The 17,992-nt window shown below is 45.6% G+C and overlaps 1 protein-coding gene across 1 annotated transcript; it reads left to right on the top strand.

Annotated features, from left to right (window-relative positions):
• The first annotated feature begins 6,109 nt into the window (after nt 1-6,109).
• CHST2 (carbohydrate sulfotransferase 2) lies at nt 6,110-8,075 on the top strand. Its single transcript, XM_039722286.1, has 2 exons — nt 6,110-6,498; nt 6,653-8,075. Exons 1-2 carry the CDS (start codon nt 6,110-6,112, stop codon nt 7,956-7,958), a joined length of 1,695 nt encoding a protein of 564 aa, XP_039578220.1. The 3' UTR covers nt 7,959-8,075.
• The last annotated feature ends 9,917 nt before the right edge of the window (nt 8,076-17,992 follow it).

Here is a 17,992-nt window from a genome sequence, read left to right as displayed (position 1 = left end):
AAATGGTAAATCTGCTCTGACTCTAATCACTTGAGGCAGCTTGCTTGTGGGGTTTTCCTCCAAGGCATTGACAGTGCTTCAGTGGAATTAAAACTTTGAATAAATAAAAATGCAAAGCACTGCTGTGTTTCAGCAGATGGACTAAGGTCTGAACTTGGTAGGTTTTAGATAGGTAGCTTGCTGCATGCACTTTTGTACAGCTGTGTGAAGAGTTTGGGGTGGGATGGTTTTTATCTATTCTCGGTCTACACTGAATACGTAAGGTGAATATTCTAGAGGAGAAGACAGCAACAGTGGCATAACCTAGAGGAGAATTTTAGTTCTCTTAAAATCAAGCACTGTTCAGGATCAATTAAGCCACTCAATAAACTGAGAATTATCAAATTACAAACATGATATTGTTAATCTGAAAATTTTATCAGTTTTCTGAATCTGGCTGCTGAGGTAATTTTATTAAAATAACTCGTAGTATTTTAAAATTTCTTTTTCTCATTGCTGTATGTGCTGTTTCAATACTTCAGTACTTTGGTAGTTCTTACTGCTGCTGGAGCTGCTGCTCCTCAATTTGTAAGCCACTCTCGTAAGGAGAACAACTAAAATGCTAATTTAATTTTGTCCAAATCTCTTTCCCCTGTAGGATACAGAAGTCTTAAACAATTGCATACTGTTTTTTCCTCCACCTGCTTCTGTCTGTACAGTGTTGGTTTTCATGGGTGAGCCTGGGCCATTTTCCACTTTTGCTGTCTGGTCGTGTGCTGGGATGTTCTACAGTGTAACTCTGTCATATGCTAGAAAGTTTTCTGTTTGTGGTTATTTAAAGAGGAAATGGTAGTTTCACATGGACTTTTTTGTCTTACTTGCTTTTTGGTTTGTATTTTATACAGAAAATTTTCCAACTGACATGGCAACAATAAAATTGTCAGTTTGCTGGTTGCCAGAAATGGTTTTATTTTTAACCTGGAAGAGAGCAATGTTCGTGCCTGTTACGCATGAACAGTTCTTGGCCCCAGCAGCTCTTCTGCTGCCCGATGCTGTTCTGCCTGTGTTGTCCAGCCCTAATGGCTGCTGCTGTTCCCCTGTCAACAGTGACCTCTGTGCTGCTCTAACTCATTAATGAGGCATGGGCTGCTCGCTAGTCTGTATGAATCTCCCTTGAACAAAGGAAAGTCCCACTGGGGGCTGCTGCTGGGCCAGGGAGGTGATGAGCAGCTCGTTAGCGCTGGCAGCGTTTGCAGGAGGCCAGGGGAGCGAGGGCCCGGGCGGTGCTCTAGTGGGACATTGAGTGCTGTGGCAGGGCCAGTGTCACTCCTTGGTGCTGCTTTGGGGCCAGGTCCTGTTCCAGCCCTCCCTGTGCCTCTTGTTCTCTCCTTCTGTCCTTTCTGCTGCCTTGTGTGGCAGCTTGCCTTGTGGAAGGGGTGAGTGGGCACAGGGCGGGCAGGCTCACAGGAGGTGCAGGGCAGGAAGGATGTGCAGAACGGGAGCCGTCCCTTAGCAGCCTTGAGCGTTTACAGGCTGTGCCTCTGTCCTTCTCCCCTTTGCTCCAGGGACACTTGAACACAGCACTCAAACCTGAGAGGAGCAAATGCCTCCAAGATAATTTAAGTTCTGCAAGATCTTTGAAAGATGAAAGAGAGGAAAGAGACCTCAGATGCCCCCACAAGATGGGAAAGGCTGGGATATGAACTCTTGATGTTAGAGGCCAGAGTATTCCTTTGGGATAGATTACAAATCCCAGTTACTGAGATCTCTGCTTAGAGCTCAGAGTTCTTAAACACGGGTTTCGATATCCCTGGACCTCGCTCTATTTTTATTCTTGTGTGAACTGGGGAACTTGCTGTAGCTGTTGGCCTTAAATACAAACCATCAGTTTGACTCTTCAAGACCTTGTTAAGAGGCTGCCTGCAAGCGAGTGTGGAATGTGTTTCCTGAATCTTTCTTGGCCTCCTGAGGCTGGATCTAGGTCTGAGATTAGAGCTTGTGTTTGGTAACTATGCCTGTAGAGAGGTGAGCAAGGAGAAACAGTAAGCATAAGGTCTTTGTAAAGTTCTCAGAAATCTTTCACAGAAAGATTTAACCTGGCAGAATTTCTTAATTCTGTATGACAAGTTGTTCGTGTTTTAAAATTTAGCTGGCGTGGGAAGAGGAGGGTGGAATTGATGCATACAATTTGGATTTGTGGAAGATGGAGTAGCCTGTGCCCGGGACTGAACTTCCAGGATCATTACCAGCAATCAGAATCATCACCAAAGCCATCACTGGGAGTGGAAACCAGTTTTGTTTTTTTTGAGCCATGAAGAGGTACAATTCTGGTGTTTCAGGAATGATTTAGCCAAATGTTTTTACCTGCTAGATACTGCTAGAGCAAACACTGACCACATTGCTGCAAATGGAAACTCAGGAGGATAGAGGTGAATCTTCTGAACTTGTTATGGTGTAGAGGTTTGCACTGCAGCTGATACTGGGCATTTTCACCATGAAATCTACATCTCTTGCATTGCTGGTGATTTTTTTTCCCCTTGGCTTTTCAGGTTATCTTCCCTTTAGAACTTGAACCAGTTACACAACAGCCGAAAAAAAGATTTCTAATTTTAATAAAAGTCAAGTAGAGACTCATCTACACTGCAGTGTCCCTAGGACATTTGCAAAGTTCTGGAATTCCTTCAGCTGCACAAACAGAAATTTATAAATATTTATTGAAGTGTAGTTTATTGAAAATATCACCTGTGCAACTGGAAGTGAACATGAAAGAGAAACTGGGGTGGCAGGGAACAGCTTGTTACAGACAAGTTGTCCACTTGGTTTTGTATTTCTGGTTTATGAGTGGCTGCTTTAATTTTGGTCCCTGCTGCTTCTGCACCCATGGTTCAGAAGGAACGTCCAAGAGAAAAGGGATACTTTAGGAGGCAGACTGTGGCAGCCATCACTTAATGGAATAACTGCTGAAGGATTCAACATTACTGGAAAAAAGTGTGTTTTGGGGGAAATCAGCTGCCACTGCAGCATGACATGTTGAATATGCTGTTAAGACATCATGCACAATACTAGAAGGAAGGAGCAAAATATAAACACCTACAGTTCTAAATGCTACTGTAGAGATTCTTCTCACTCCTCTCCAGAGTTTAGACTAAAATACAGTCCTAACAAATTCATAGGTTCCCCAAGTTTTGAGAGCTACTCAATTTTATATAAATTTTGTTCACGTTTTGTGGTCTATAATTTGTGCTTTAGTTTTAAGAATCTCACTTTTGGGCAATGTTTGAGGAATTCAGGATCTCTGTTTATCCTGATTAGGCTAGATACAGCACTATTTAATCAGCACCCAGAACTTATCTCACACTAGGTTTACAACAGCATAAATCTAGATCTTTCAATTTCTTTTAAAAGACAAAATCTTGCTCAAGTTTGACTTCAGGAAAAACTTCTCCTTGGGCCCATTGCAAGCTTGTGAACATGAGAGAGGCAAATCTTAAAGCATGAAAAAATAGAAAGTTGGGAAGTGTTCCAATAAGGATGAAACCTTTTTCAGCTCCATTGCTTAAATGAAGGGCTGTCGTGGAGGGGATATTGGAGAATTCTGACTGGGGTAGTATCTGAGGGAGGAAGAAATTCAGCTAGTCAGGATTTGGGTTGCCTAAATATTACATGTAAGATTAATAAATGTAGTTACTAAATATAAAATACTAAACTATAACATAAAATATCTAAGTATTGAATGAAAAAAATTCCCCTCATATTTTGAATTGGGGCATTTTAATTGCAGGTACTTATCCCTCACTTTACACATTGCTGGCCACAGAGTTTGAGGGAAATAAAGCCACCCAGCTTCTGTCTGAGTTCTGTAGTGTGTAACAATCTGCACTGGAAAAGGAGCATTCTCTTCTGCTCCTCAAAGCAAACTACATGTAATTGTCAGAAACTAAAGCTGGCCTAGAAAGAAGTGTTGGGGCTTTGAATTTTACTTTTTGAATGATGATTTTTGCTTTGTGAAGAAAGGAAACTTTTTATTCTTTGACATGGGTGATCGAGTATACTGAAATTAGTGAGCATGAAATAGATTGACATGAAGTAAAATAGAGGGTGGAAAATGTACACTGAAATACCTGAATATATTTGTGAAGAACTGTATTTGTTCAGCTGCAGAATGTTCCTCTTTCACACACTTTCTGTGCCTCTTACATTTTTTATACTTTTGTGTTTCTTTGCCATATCTTTCTAATGCTTTGCAACAGATGTATTAATGATTAAAAAAAAAACCAAAAAACAACCAACCAAAGCTCCAAACTTGAGAATTGAAAGTTGGCTGTATAAATCTCTTCCATATAAACTTATTCAATATTCATTGATATTGAGTTCTTCAAAGTGCTACTTGAGTGCCAGGTCTGAAACTTCTGGAAGATCAGGTAAAGCAGCTGCACTGAACCCGACTGATTGCAGTTGTGTTGTGCGTGGGTACTCGGATGCACCTGCACAGCACAAACACCTACATTGCTCCAGTTTTGAAAAGTAAGATCCTGTTTAGCAGCACGTGGGTCGAATTAAAGAGCTGCTGGCCTCGTGTTTTCCTCGTTGAGTTGGAGCAGTTTGATGAAGGCAGTGTTGCTTTCAGTTCTCCTGCACTCGCTGATTCAGAGATGTAACCACTGTGTAGCAGCAGGGAAGGTGCAGAATCCAATTACAGCTTTTCATGTTTGGCTTTACTGATTAGTTTTACCATTTCAGACGTTATACCTGCAGTTCATGTTTGCTTATCTTTATTTGTTACTTGCTAAATTTTAAATGCTGTAAGAACTGGAGCTGGCATTGTGTTTTTTTTCAGAAAATTTCATATCTCTCTTCAACCGAGTGAAATGGAAAGAAGGGATTAATTTGAACTTCATGGTATTGTAATGATTTTTCACTGCCATGAATTGGTTTTGCTCCCTGTAGTCACTGTCCTTTATTGCATTAGTGCTGCAGAACAATAGTGGTGGGAGATATTGCTTTATGAACTCCAGCGTCTCAGTACTGCTGTTGTCATTCATCATCTAATATAGGCTAATTGATGCTACTACAGACCATTCCAGAATGAAAAAAATATATAAAAAAGCAAAAGTCTTGTTTTATGTGAAGAACTCATGGATTAGAACTAAAGAATAAAATAACTGCAAGAATTTTATGCTACAAGGTCCTCCAGAGCTTTATTTTCCGTTATGTACTATGTTTCAAGAGTTACAAGTCAATCGTTTTAAGCTCCTTTAAACTGCACATTTCTTTTGCAAATAATTTGTACACAATGTGGTTTTAAAGACTTCCTCTGGAGCATCGTAAGGTAAAAAAATGGCTTCCCCTTTCCCCTCACTTTGATGAAATAGAGACTTCTTCTCAATATTTAATGGTCATTTAAAGTCTGCTATTAACAAATCGCTTGTGTATGAAAAGTCACAGTGACATTTGCAGGCTGCCGCCAGGGTCGCTGGCAGCTCTGGATGGCCCGTGTGCCCTGCTGGCCGTGTCGCACACCAGGGGAGCTCCCTGCTCCCATCCCGCTGCCACCTGCCCTGACAAGGCTCGGAGAGAGGAGCCCTCCTGCTACAGACCTTACCCTTCGCTTTGAGGCTGGAGGGGGCTTAGAAGTTTTCCCAGAAAGGGAGCTTGGCTGCTAATATCCCTGCAGAAAACGTGGGAGGAGTATTGAAATGTTTTGATAAGTGATATGAAGATTGCTTACACAATTATCTCCTTCGCCCTCTTGTGCTGTTTTCTCGCATTTATTAAATAGCGTGCTACCAAGCAAGAACACACCGGGTGAATCTGTGCTTTATCTGCTTTCTGAGTGTAAAAGCTTTTGCTGTAGTGTCAGATCCGTGTTGTCAGTAAACCTTCCAGCAAAATCTCCCCAGTGTCCTCTGTTGTGGCTGGTCTGAGCCAGGGGCAGCCCCAGCGCTGTGTGTGCGTGCTGGGAAACGCTGCACCAGTGCGAGAGCTGCCGGGCACAGAACGCAAAGCGCAGGAGAGAGCCGCGAAACGCTCCTGCAACTCTGAGCAGCCCCGGAGCGCTCCGAGCTCGGTCGGGGGCGGAGGAAACCGCTGAGAAAATTCTCTCAGAGTCACTGAGCTTTGGCAGAAGCCCATGGGGAAGCCTGTGCCCCACAAGTGCGCTGTCCCCGCGGGACCCGCCACTCCGCGCCCTTTTCAGGCGCCTTTTGGGGATGTGGCCGTCTTTAAAGCACCGCGGCTGCCTGGAGCCGCACCGCTGCCCTTCGCACAGCGCTGTCTCCAGGACACAGGAGAAAGCGCTGCCCGATTTCACTCCCGCCCGGGGCAGGGAGTCCCGGGGCCATCGCCGGCAGCTGCCGGCTCGGTGCCCGCGGGGCCGGGGCGGGAGCGGGGCTGCGCTGGGCTCTCCCGGCACTCGCGGCCAGCACTGCAGGGCCGCCCGGTGACCGGACACCGGCTGCAAAAACGCTCTGAAGAACTGCGGGCGGATGCATTTGTGCTGAGCTCTGCCGGGAAGATCCAGTGTGACGATTTTTTTTTAAACGTTTTGGAGAATCTTTGAGAACTCCGAGTTTCTGCACAAACCACGATAAGGGCGGCGGGGCTGGCCCCGGAATCCTCTCAGGCCTTTCAGGGATCTTTCCCTTCTCTTCTGTTTTTCCCGTTACCGGCGCAGCTCCGCTGTGCGAGGGGTACCCGGTAGGAGCCTCTCGCCGGGCTGGGCTGATGGCAGCGCCCCGGCAGAGCAGAGGGGCTCCCAGCAGCGCCCGCCGCGGTGCGGGGCCCGGCCGGGGTCGGGGCCGGGGCCGAGCAGCCCGGGCTCTCCACCCCGCCACCACCCCCCGCCGCCGCCGCCGCCGGCCGGGAGCCGCGGCCCGGGGGGCGCCCGGCGGCAGCTGGTCTATGTCTTCACCACCTGGCGCTCGGGCTCGTCCTTCTTCGGGGAGCTCTTCAACCAGAACCCCGAGGTCTTTTTTCTCTACGAGCCGGTGTGGCACGTCTGGCAGAAGCTGTACCCCGGTGACGCCGTGTCGCTGCAAGGGGCGGCCCGCGACATGCTGAGCTCCCTGTACCGATGCGACCTCTCCGTCTTCCAGCTCTACAGCACGGCGGGCGCCGGCAAGAACCTCACCACGCTCGGCATCTTCGGGGCGGCCACCAACAAGGTCATCTGCTCCTCGCCCCTCTGCCCGGCCTATCGCAAGGAGGTGGTGGGGATGGTGGACGACCGGGTGTGCAAAAAGTGTCCCCCGCAGCGCCTCAGCCGCTTCCAGGAGGAATGCCACAAGTACCACACGCTGGTCATCAAGGGCGTGCGTGTCTTTGACCTGGCCGTCCTGGCCCCGCTCATGAGGGACCCGACCCTGGACCTCAAAGTCATCCATCTGGTGCGGGACCCCCGGGCCGTCGCCAGCTCCCGCATCAAGTCCCGGCACGGCCTCATCCGGGAGAGCCTGCAGGTGGTGAGGAGCCGGGACCCCCACATCCACCGCATGCCCTTCCTTGATGCTGGCCACAAGCTGGGCGGGAAGAAGGAGGCGGGCGGCTCGGACTACCATGCCCTGGGTGCCATGGAGGTCATCTGCAGCAGCATGGCCAAGACCCTGCAGACTGCTCTGCACCCCCCTGACTGGCTCCAGGGCAATTACATGGCCGTGCGCTACGAGGACCTGGTGGTGGAGCCCATCAAGACCCTGCGGCAGGTGTACGGCTTTGTGAACCTGGCAGTCAGCCCGGAGATGGAGAAGTTCGCCCTCAACATGACCAGTGGCCCCGGCTACTCCTCCAAGCCGTTCGTGGTGTCGGCCAGGAACGCCACCCAGGCGCTGAGTGCCTGGAGGACTGCGCTCAGCTACCAGCAGATCAAGCAGGTCGAGGAGTACTGCCAGCAGCCCATGGCCCTGCTGGGCTACGAGCGGGTCGGCAGCCCCGAGGAGGTGAAGGACCTCAGCAGAACGTTGCTCAGGAAGCCGCGGCTGTGACGGGGCAGCGGCGCCCGGGGCGGCGGAGCCCGGGCGGAGGAGCCGCTCCGGCTGCCGGGAGGGAGGGAGCCGGGAAAAACAGCCTGGTCTCCGATTTCCTCCAAAGACTGCTGAAGGTAAAAAAAAAAAATCAAGTGGAACTGAAAATATGTATAAAGCCTCTTCCACCTTCTCTAAAACGCCAGGCACCAATATCGTGTTCATGAAGTTCTTGTGGGTTTGAAGACGGTAACACAAACTCTTGCGCAATTCCTAACACATCTTTATCTCCCTTGGTGCGGAGGGGATGCCCTTGGAAAACATAATGCTGAAAATCAGACTTTTGTATGAAAGCAAATGTTCAGACATGATAGTAATAAAAAAAAATAATAAATGATATTCATTTTTATAATTACCTCAATTGTTTGGGAAATGCAGTGTTGCTTATGTACAGCTGGAGGGGATGCTTGCTTAAAATAACAACGTGGACTTCTTAAAGGGTATGGGCGGAGGGCTGGAGTGCAACATTTGATGTGTTCAAAGATCAGGAGCTGCTCTTGCAGAAACAAATACAGATCTTGCAAGTGTAGCGCAGGTTTCATGGCTGTGTCAAAGCAGGTTGCTATTTAACTATTGTCTTTTCTGTTGTATTTAAAAAGTCTTTCAAGTGCCACTGTATTAGTGTCCTAAGAGTTTTAAAACGTTTGCCATCGCAGCAGTATTTATTTTTGTCTTGACATGTATGTCCAGGAGTCACTGTCAAATAGAAGTGGATCTACAGCGTGACAAGAAATGCAGGATTTAAAAAGACATTTATCATACTGGAAACATTAGCATGTGTGACAACAAAAATAAAATTATATATATTCTATATATTCTATAGTGCTAACAAAACATAAGATGTAAGATATTTCTTGACATTCATTGGTAACAGGCAGAGCAGGGAAGCATAGAAAATTGCATAAAATGATTTATTTTTTCCCTTTGTCTGTGTCTGAGGGTATATTTATGTAGGAAGAGGGAGGAAATGTACAGCTGTGTGTTCATGGCTGTAATAGAGCTTTTATGGAGCCAGCCCAGCGTTTGATTTCAGAGTGCTGGTTGGAGACTCATTGCCTGTGAATTGTCATTGCTCTGTGGTGGAGCCAGATGGTGGTCTGGCTCTTTCTGGGAGCTCTGCCTAGAGTCTGTCCCATCGTTAAAACTTGATGATTAAAAAAAAAAAAGATAAAAAAGAGATTTTACTACTTCTGCTTTTGTAATTTCTTGGGAAAAGTCCTGCTTTATTAAAGGTTAAGTGGTGTGTTGCATATGAAAAATGCAGACACCCTAAGTAGTTTTTAATCTTGGTGTTCTCTGCTGCTCTTTGAAGGCTCATTTTGGAACTTGAGTTTTTAAACAAACATAGTTTTGCCAAACTGTTCTCTTAGGAGACTACAGACTTTTCTACAGGAAGTACATTTTACATTGCCTATTTGGGTGTTGTGCCTTCAGAAAATGTGAAGAGTATGAGTAGGAAAAAGAAGATTGATTTGTGAAAATAATATAAACAGGATGCTGATACGTGTGTGTGTATGTGTGGGTGTATGTGTGAAAATTTTAGTGATGTGTAATATGTCTATTTCTTGTAATTCAAACAGCTGATAACTGGCTACTAAGATTTTTGAGTTCTTGATGAAATTTTGGCATTAGATGTTGAATTTATTCTGAAAAGGAAAAACATTTAATAAACTAGTTAAAAGATTATTGCATAAGGTTGCCTATACACTTGCTGAATGACTGCATTACATGTTGGTTCCCTCAGCTCATTTTCACCGTCAGTGAAATAACATTAAATCTAGCAATGGGAGATCTTTTAATTGGCCTGTTAGGATGTGTTCCCAGATTCCAGACAGCAGTGCTAGAAACATGAGGCATAGTTAGTTTGGTATTTCAAACACAGATTAAGGTGCTCGTGTTGCTGTGGAATGATGTGTTTTGTGTTACCACTGGGCATGTTCAGTGCAGTGCTGAGAGGATTTTGGGTGTTTGGCTTTGGGCTGTGCCCATCAGGGTTTTTTATTTTCTTCAGTGTCCGGGGACAGTGCTTGAAAATCTGACCTGCTTGTAGAGCACAGTGCTTGCTTTTTCTCCGTGCCTGCTTTCTGAGGCTGCCTGCTCCCCTGCCCTGCCCTACCCTAGCCTGTCCTGTCCGTGCTCCAGCAGCCCATGGAACTCCAGCCCTGCCCGGGACACTGCCAGCGCCTCGGCTCCTGTGCTGCCAGTGGGGAGCTGTGCTTGGGTCTCCTGATGGGGCCTTTCCGTGGCAGCATGTTACAGCAAAAGCTCCTTTGAGTTTGGGAGCTGATGCATGGTCATTTCTGCCTGCAGAATTCCTTGGTCTTTTTTGGGAAAGTTTTCAGGATGAGTAAAGTGAACAGGAATTGATTGCCTCTGGGAGTGTGAAACAGATGAGCCCAATTGACTTAGCTTCCAAAAATGTCCTTTGGCTCCTGATTATGCTCATCCTGTCATTCTGAGAGAGCACTTGCTGCTCTTCTAATAGTGGTGCATTGCAAGCATCTGCTTCACTTTCCCCATACAAACACTGCCAGTAGAGTTACAGCGTCTGAATCTGGTCCACAGTTTGAGCTCCACCTACGACATTGCAGCAAGGAATCACCCAGCATACTGTACAACTGTGCCCTGGTGTGCTTTGGTGAACAGAAGAAATAATGCAGTGTTCATTTTGTGAAAATGAAGGACTGCCTGTTTGTTCAGGTAAAGCTTCAGGAGAACTGAATGGGATCCTGCTTGTGTAAAATGCTGGTGGGCTAAACCCTATGTTTAGTGCTGCCCTATTAAATATGGATGTGAACAACTGGCAATTAAAAGATGATTTTTAGCCCTTTTTTGTATTCAGGAAATAAAAGTAGAAGAATTTTAACAAGCCAAACAGAGCTGAAAAAAAGTTTTAAAAACAGGGTATCAGAAAGATGAAGGACATGGTTACAAAAGAAGTTTTCCTTGTGTGAGGAGGGACAGCTAGCTGTGGTCAGAATAAACTTGACTTTTAAGCTTGAAAATAGTCCTGGGTTTGCTTTATGTCTGATTTAATAATTACAGTGTGCTTCTTCAGCTGAAGCTAATGATTGTATTGGTGAAGAATCAATAGCATAAACAAGGTACAGGGTGCAGGCAGTTGCGTGGGAGGGAGATGCTTCTGAAGACTTGGCACGTTGGTTTGATGAAGAGAAAGGCCAATGGGCAGCTGCTACGTGTTGCTTTCTGCTGTGAACAAAGCCACAACATCAAACAGGTGTGGTAAATTGCAGTGATCATTTAGTGCATGAAAACAGGAAAACTCTCTGTCTTCCACTGAATCAACCAAACCACAACATTGTGAAAGTGTGCAAGTTGCTGCCGCTAACCTCGGAGCTGACAATGAAAAAAATGTTAGATCAAGTATCTTTCATTCTTTCTTAACAAAAGAAGGAAGTCCCTTATTTTTCCAATCACTTTGTAATTTGTCAGACATGAAACATCATGCTATGACTGGGAAGAGGAACATAATTTAAACCCACAAACCTTGTATTTCCATTATGATTAGAACTTGGATCTTCAGAGGTGAAATACTGATGGTTCTAAGCAATCCTGAAACAAATGTTTCTCATCCTGTAGGCCACGAGAAGACTTGTGAGATTATTTCCCCCTTCATTTCTGTTTGCTAGTGGTGTGCTGAAAATGAAAGGTGTTTAATGTGAGCCCTTGCACGCCTCACAGGTGGTCCAAGAGTTGGTGTTCCAGCTTTGCTCCTGTGCATCCCATAAATGCAGGCACGGGTCCCTTTGGAGAGGTGAGTGCCAGCTGTGCCCAGCTGTGTGGGGCTGCTTTACATGAACAGACTGAACATGGGGCAAATGCTGCCTCTGTTGTTACTTCATTGAATGGATCAAAAATGTTCTTATTCTACTGCCATTTCAGTTAAGGGTGTTGTATAAATATTACTCTGCTGGAATTAAGCATATGAATAAGGTAAGCAGATTTAATTTGGAGGCTCTAAGTGAATGTGAGACTGCTTGCCATTGATGTATCTGACTGCAACTGCCTGTGCTTTCTGCTGAGTTATCCTGGCAGTCAGGGTTTGCATTCTGTATCAGAGATCCTGAGCAAGATCTTACAAAAATGTGCATGTTTTATAATTAAAGAATACATAGGATAACATTTCAACAATACTCATTATACTGCACACATTTACAGTAAAAAAATAAGGTTTATCTGGTTTATTTGGGTTCCCTGGCAACAAATGAGTTCTGTTAAAGTGTCTAAATAACAGCTCTTCTCTGTTGTGACATCCATGATCCTGCGTGTAAGTTATCATTTCTGCAAAGAAAATGCATAAAATTGGTACAACACGGAGTGTTTTATATTTGCAAGTTGGAAAATTTCCTTGTATTTACTTTAACTTGCAGCTCGGGGCACCCTGCATCATGAGATTATGAAAGGAACACAAGAATGGGCCTGCATTATTGACTGTGCAGAGACTGGGTCATTGCAAATTTGGTGAGAATCAGTGCAAAATGCAAGGTGTCCTGTCTTCCCTTGATCCATGGAGAGCTGGAATTCCTCACACAGATCAACACCATGAAAGCTATGAAAAAATAATCATAATATAATGGCCTTGAAAATGGGAGAGCTGGGATTAAAGAATCATCTGCTTCTGCACTAAAACACAAAGCTTTAAAATATGTGTGAAACTATATGGCTTATTTCTTCACAGAAGAAAATTTTGTATGTGAGAGACACATTTATGTGTGTGATGTGGGTGAGCTCTCTGATGTCCAGTGCAGTTCTGAGACAGGAATATGCTTGTTATAAACAGGGTGATGGGAAGGGATTTGAGGTTGAGTGGTGGGTTAGCATCTCTTCCTCTCAGAAAAATTGGTGAGTAGCCAGCACAGCCTGCAGGGCTTTTAGTATGAGGTACTGCAAATTTCTGTCTGAATATAATTTCATTATTCTGATGGGATTTGAGTGGAATAGGACTTTCATGCTGAAAAACAAGATGAAAATGTTGTTGCAGGAACTCCCCAAATTAAATGTTGTTAGTGAAGCAGCCTGAGTGAGAAAGGATCTGCTGAGCCACCTTTGTCCCAGCATCAGTTGAAGTGGAAGTTAATAACTGGAAGAAGCTCCACAGATACAATATTAAGAAATCTGAAGATTCTAGTAAACTTTAAGGGTGATTTTAAATATCTGCATGTGCCGTTTTCACTGGAGTTGGAATATTATGAAGGAGTCAGTGGGAGTTATATGTCAGGGTGCCTCTGGAAGTCATGGCCTCATAAATTTGTATTGGAAGGGGTCTTTGGGGGTTTGTGGTCCAAACTATTGCTTGAAGCAGGGTCAGCTTATGAGATCAAGCTAGGTTGCTGCAGGTTTTATCTTGGTGGGTCTTGTAAAGCTGCAAGGACAGAGACTGCACAATTTCCCTGGGCAACCTCAGTGCTCCATGGTCTGTGTGGTGATCCATGAGGCTTCAGCAAAACCAGCCCCAAAATCACTAAATATGTTACATAAATTTATTAATATTGTGTTTTGCCTGTGACTACTGATGTGGGTCATGTCCTCACTTCCCTTTAGCTGTAAGAGATGTTGGCTGCAGCTCAGCTGTTGCAAAGGGTCAGCAGCAAAGTGGCTAATGAGCAGTGATCTCAGTGGAAAAATGTGGATTCACAATTAGAACGCTGCATCCAGCAATATCCCTTGTTCTACCCAGGAGGGATAAAGAGGAGAGCAAAGGCAAAAGAAATTCACTTAGAAGAAAGGAAAGGAATACAAAGCGGGGCTTATCAGACATTGCTCTTTCTCTGCTATAAGAAGAAAGAAATACTGTTAAGGAAAATTGAAAGAAACAAACGATACCATGCAGCAAGGTCAGGAGAGGATGAATAAAGGCATTTGCATGTTAAAGGCAGTGAGGATAGAAACCTGAAGGACAGAAGAAGAAATGTGATGCTATGTGCTGTACCCATTTGTGATTAATCATGATATGCAGAAAGAATTCCTCACTTCTAAGTTCACGGTTTTAGATTCACTGATTTTCCTCACAGTTTCAAGATGAATTTCAAACAGGAATAATTTTCATAATTATTTGGATAGTTTTGATGTTCCAGTTTGTTTTGTGTATAGATAGAAACAGAGTTGCTGAACTTTTGTCTAAATATTCCTCTCTGCAGACCTCTATGCATAAATTTGCAGGCCCCCTAGTCTGCTAAATTCTTGGCACCTTCTTGTTTTCCATCTGCCAGATGGCTCCTTCTCCCACCAGTCAGGGTTATCAACAATTATCTGTTTCAAGCCATGTGCATGCCTCACAACAGTTTATCATGGGAGACATAAAATGGAAAAGTGACATATTTAGTGTTTATGTAACTTTGAGAATCACTCTTGGCAGCTTTCATCGCTTGCTTATTTGCCACTGCTGGTTCCTATGTATGGGCTGTAGTGGTCTGGGATCAGCCCTTCAGATCTCAATTATTCAGTCAATTTACTAAAATCAGACACCTTGCACACTCAATCAGCTGGTGTCTTTAGGTGTACTAACTTCGTTGATTGAGTGGTGACCTGTTTTGTTCTTCAGAACACCCTTCTATCTACTTGACCTCTCTTTTCCCAAGCACCAAGTGATAGGAAACGAGGAAATGGACTCAAGTTGCATCAATGAAGGTTTAGACTGGATATTTGGAAACATTTCATCACCTTGAAAGACTTGCCAAGCAATGGCATAGGCTGTTCAGGGAAGTGGTGCAGTCCCTAACTCTGGAGGTATTGAAAATTCAAATGTGGATGTGGTGCTGAGGGACACGGCTTAGAGCTGGGTTAATGGTTACACTTGATATCATAAAGGTCTTCAGAACCTAAATGTGATGTGATGTGTGACATCTGACCCTGCCAGTGCCATATGGGGGTGGTTGGAGGCACTGGGGTCCTGCTCATGAAGCAGTGAGAAATCTCTGCTTTCTCTGAGAAAGCTCTGGCTGCCAGAGCAGAGTTTGGGGCTGAGCTCTGCTGACCTCCCTGGGCTGGTGCTTTTTATCTGCTTCATTGGCTGTAGCTCCACCACAAACTGCCAGAGCTGTCAGTGGTAAAGGACACCTGGTTCAAACAGGTACAGTGGTAATGAGTGAGTGATGGAAAACAGTTCTTTGTGCTTTTCCGCTCCTCTCCAGGAATGAGTACACAGCAGCCTGTGCTGACCATAACACTTTGGTTTTGTAAGAGTTTAATATCTGGTCCCTAATTCCACTATCCGCTTGACCTCTCTTTTCCCAAGCACCAAGTGATAGGAAACGAGGAAACGGACTTTGCAGGCTGCTGGTAATGGGCATTCTGTTTCCTTGTTCTTTCATGCTGAGTGGAGGTAAAAATACACAGTATGAAAATGTTGTGGCTGCTGCCCAGAGAATACCTGCTGTGTTATTTTAACCAGGAGCCCTCATCCCAGGACACAACTTAGACACACATGAGGCCCCTCCTTTCATTTTACTTTAAATAGGAAAATGTTGTATCTGATGGCACACCTGAGAGGCAGCTGCTGACAGTTGGTGCCCCACAGGTGTTAATGAGGAACGTTAATGAACCTGATCTAGACAAGGGACACCTGAAAGTTGTTAGGGGGCTGCGCTGCTCAGCCTTTTCCCCTCACAATCAGGTGACTCTTGGCAAAACGAGATGGAAGTTGAGGTGTGCTCTGTGCCTTGTTATTTCTGGCTGAGCTGGGGGGCTGCTGCTAGGGCAGGAGCAATCCTGGGAGGATAAATGCAGGAGAGGAGCTGCTCTTGGGGATGGTGGGCTTTGCCAGAAAGGTCTTTGATGGGAAGGGCTGCTGCAGGCTCTGGGTGCCTGTGGTCCCCATGGAGCCTGCTGGAAGGTGCCCGAGCTCAGGCCCGTTCCAGCGCTGAAGCCTCGCTGCGCCCTGGGCTGCGGAATGTTGCCAAAGCTGCAGGAAAATCGGTACATTTTCCAACAGGGAGAGGTGAGGTGGTGGGGCTGCTGTGCTCAGGGACATTTCAGTGTAAAGAGTTGGTAAAACACACGGAAGAGCACCAGCTGGGACTGAGGAGGCTCCAGAGAGCATTGGAGCGAGGGATGCGGCTGAGGAGCAGCGCGGGCGGCCCAGCACCGTGCGGGACCGCGGCCTGAGGGCCTATGGAGCTGATGGAGCTGATGGAACTGATGGAGGTGATGGAGCTGATGAAGGTGAGCCATGGTGGGGCTGTGCTGCGAGGGTGGGGGTGGTGCTGGGACCCCTGTTCAGCCAGGCTTGTCTGTCAGGATGGAGCTGCTTCAGGAGGACTGACTGCTGGGCTGTGCTGGAGATGAGCAGCAGCCTCCCATTGCTGCCAGCAGCAGGGCTGGCAATGAGCGAGGCTGAAGCGTGCTGGAAACTCGTGAAAGTGTTGTTTGGGCTGCTGGCTGTGGGGCTCAGGCTCTGGGGTGCCCTGCTGCTGTGAGGACGTTTGGCTCCTGTGTGTGCCATGGGGGGTGGCACATCACCGTGGGCTGTGTGGTGCTGCTGTGTCCCCACGGGCACCATCTGTGCTCTGGGTACCCTGGCACAGCTGCCTGTGTCCACCTCTGCAGGGACATGCAATGCTCAGGCAAATCTCCTACGTGTGAGGAGAGGCTTCAGAGTTGGTGTTTTCTTGCACACGTGTTCTGACAGAAAAATGTATTCATTTCCTTGCCATTTACTTGTCTTGTTGGGTTTCAATGTGGAGTCCTTTAGTGTGTCTATTGGTCCTGTCCCATGCCTGCAATCGCAGATGAATTACAGAATGTGTCAGTTTCTCTTTGTCTTCTTTCTGAAATGGACGTGGCTCTCCTGACCTCTCATCCCTCCTGCACAGGTGAGCTTTTGTCTCACTCCCATCTCATTCAGAACAGTGATCAGGCTCCCTGTTGCTTAATTAGTCCTTTCATAATGAATAATTTGGGTAAGTGCTTTGCTCTGAGTAGTAGCCAGCCATTTGTCTTTGTCATGTCTATTTGAGCAAAGAATTATTTGGAATTTTAACATTTCACCATTGCTGGCTTTGATGGTGGCACAAGCTGTAAACTATACTTAGATTGCTGAAACCATATCAAGAAATCAATGGACTTTTCCTCACTGCAGGCATCAGGTCTTGGCACAGCAACTCATAATGGCTCCTCATTTTCACTTATCAGCCTCTGTGTAGGAGATGCTGAGAAAATGCTTGTGTGTGAGCTTACAGCTGGAGTCCTTTTGACTGCTCTGAGCACCATGAATGTGTGTCCCTATGTGCCATAACCCCTGGTTAAAACAATAGACATAAATTATTCTCATGTGTAAGCCTTGGATTTTCTTGCCTTAGGTGTGCAGGCATCATTTAGCAGCCTTTTGGGTAGCTGCTGAGTTTATCTCTGTTGATGCTAAAAACACACAAAGGCAAAATGGAAGAAATGAAAAATCTAAACATAATTTTAGAGAAAGGGTAGCTGAATGCACAGGCAGATGATGCATTTAAAATGGTTTGTGTTTTAAAAAAATTCCTCCTAACTATTCAGTTAGTGCTTCTGTAATTAAGACAATTATTTCAACTACCCCCAGCAGCAGTTCTGCATCAGGTTACTGAAGCTAAATCAAGTCCCACTCTTCTTCTCTGGCTTGTGTTAAGGGGTCACTGCAGGCTGCTGGTGATGGGCATTCTGTTTCCTTGTTAAATGGGTGGCCTTGGAGGGAGAAGAGGGGTATCCCAAGATCTCCAGATGGTGAATAAATTTTCTGCAGCCACACTGGCTATTAGAGAATGTACTGGCACCCTTTGGTACAAGGCTGTGCTGGGCACTCTGGGGATTGATGAACAAGCGTGGCAGTGAGGAGATGATAACGTGTTTGGCACAGTAGATCATGTTATTGTCTAAAAAGTTTGTTTGACATGTGGTTGTTCTAACCCAGATAGTAAATACCTCATTATACAAAGTTGTTACTGTTTCTAACTTGGCTTTCTGGTACTTCAGTGAAAGCAATGTAACTCTGGCATTTACTGGAC

This window comes from Passer montanus, unplaced genomic scaffold (genome assembly GCF_014805655.1).
Source record: "Passer montanus isolate IOZ18808 unplaced genomic scaffold, ASM1480565v1 scaffold48, whole genome shotgun sequence".
NCBI classification, from domain to species: Eukaryota; Metazoa; Chordata; class Aves; order Passeriformes; family Passeridae; genus Passer; species Passer montanus.
The sequence above is the reverse complement of the archived record's forward strand: the minus strand, read 5'-3'. Positions and strand labels throughout refer to the sequence as shown.

Bases quoted from the DNA above. Each gene is read 5' to 3' on its own strand.
- CHST2 (XM_039722286.1), top strand. From the start codon at position 6,110: ATGGGGAAGCCTGTGCCCCACAAGTGCGCTGTCCCCGCGGGACCCGCC. The intron at 6,499-6,652 runs GTGTGACGATTT...TTACCGGCGCAG, and splicing joins AGCTCTGCCGGGAAGATCCA to CTCCGCTGTGCGAGGGGTAC.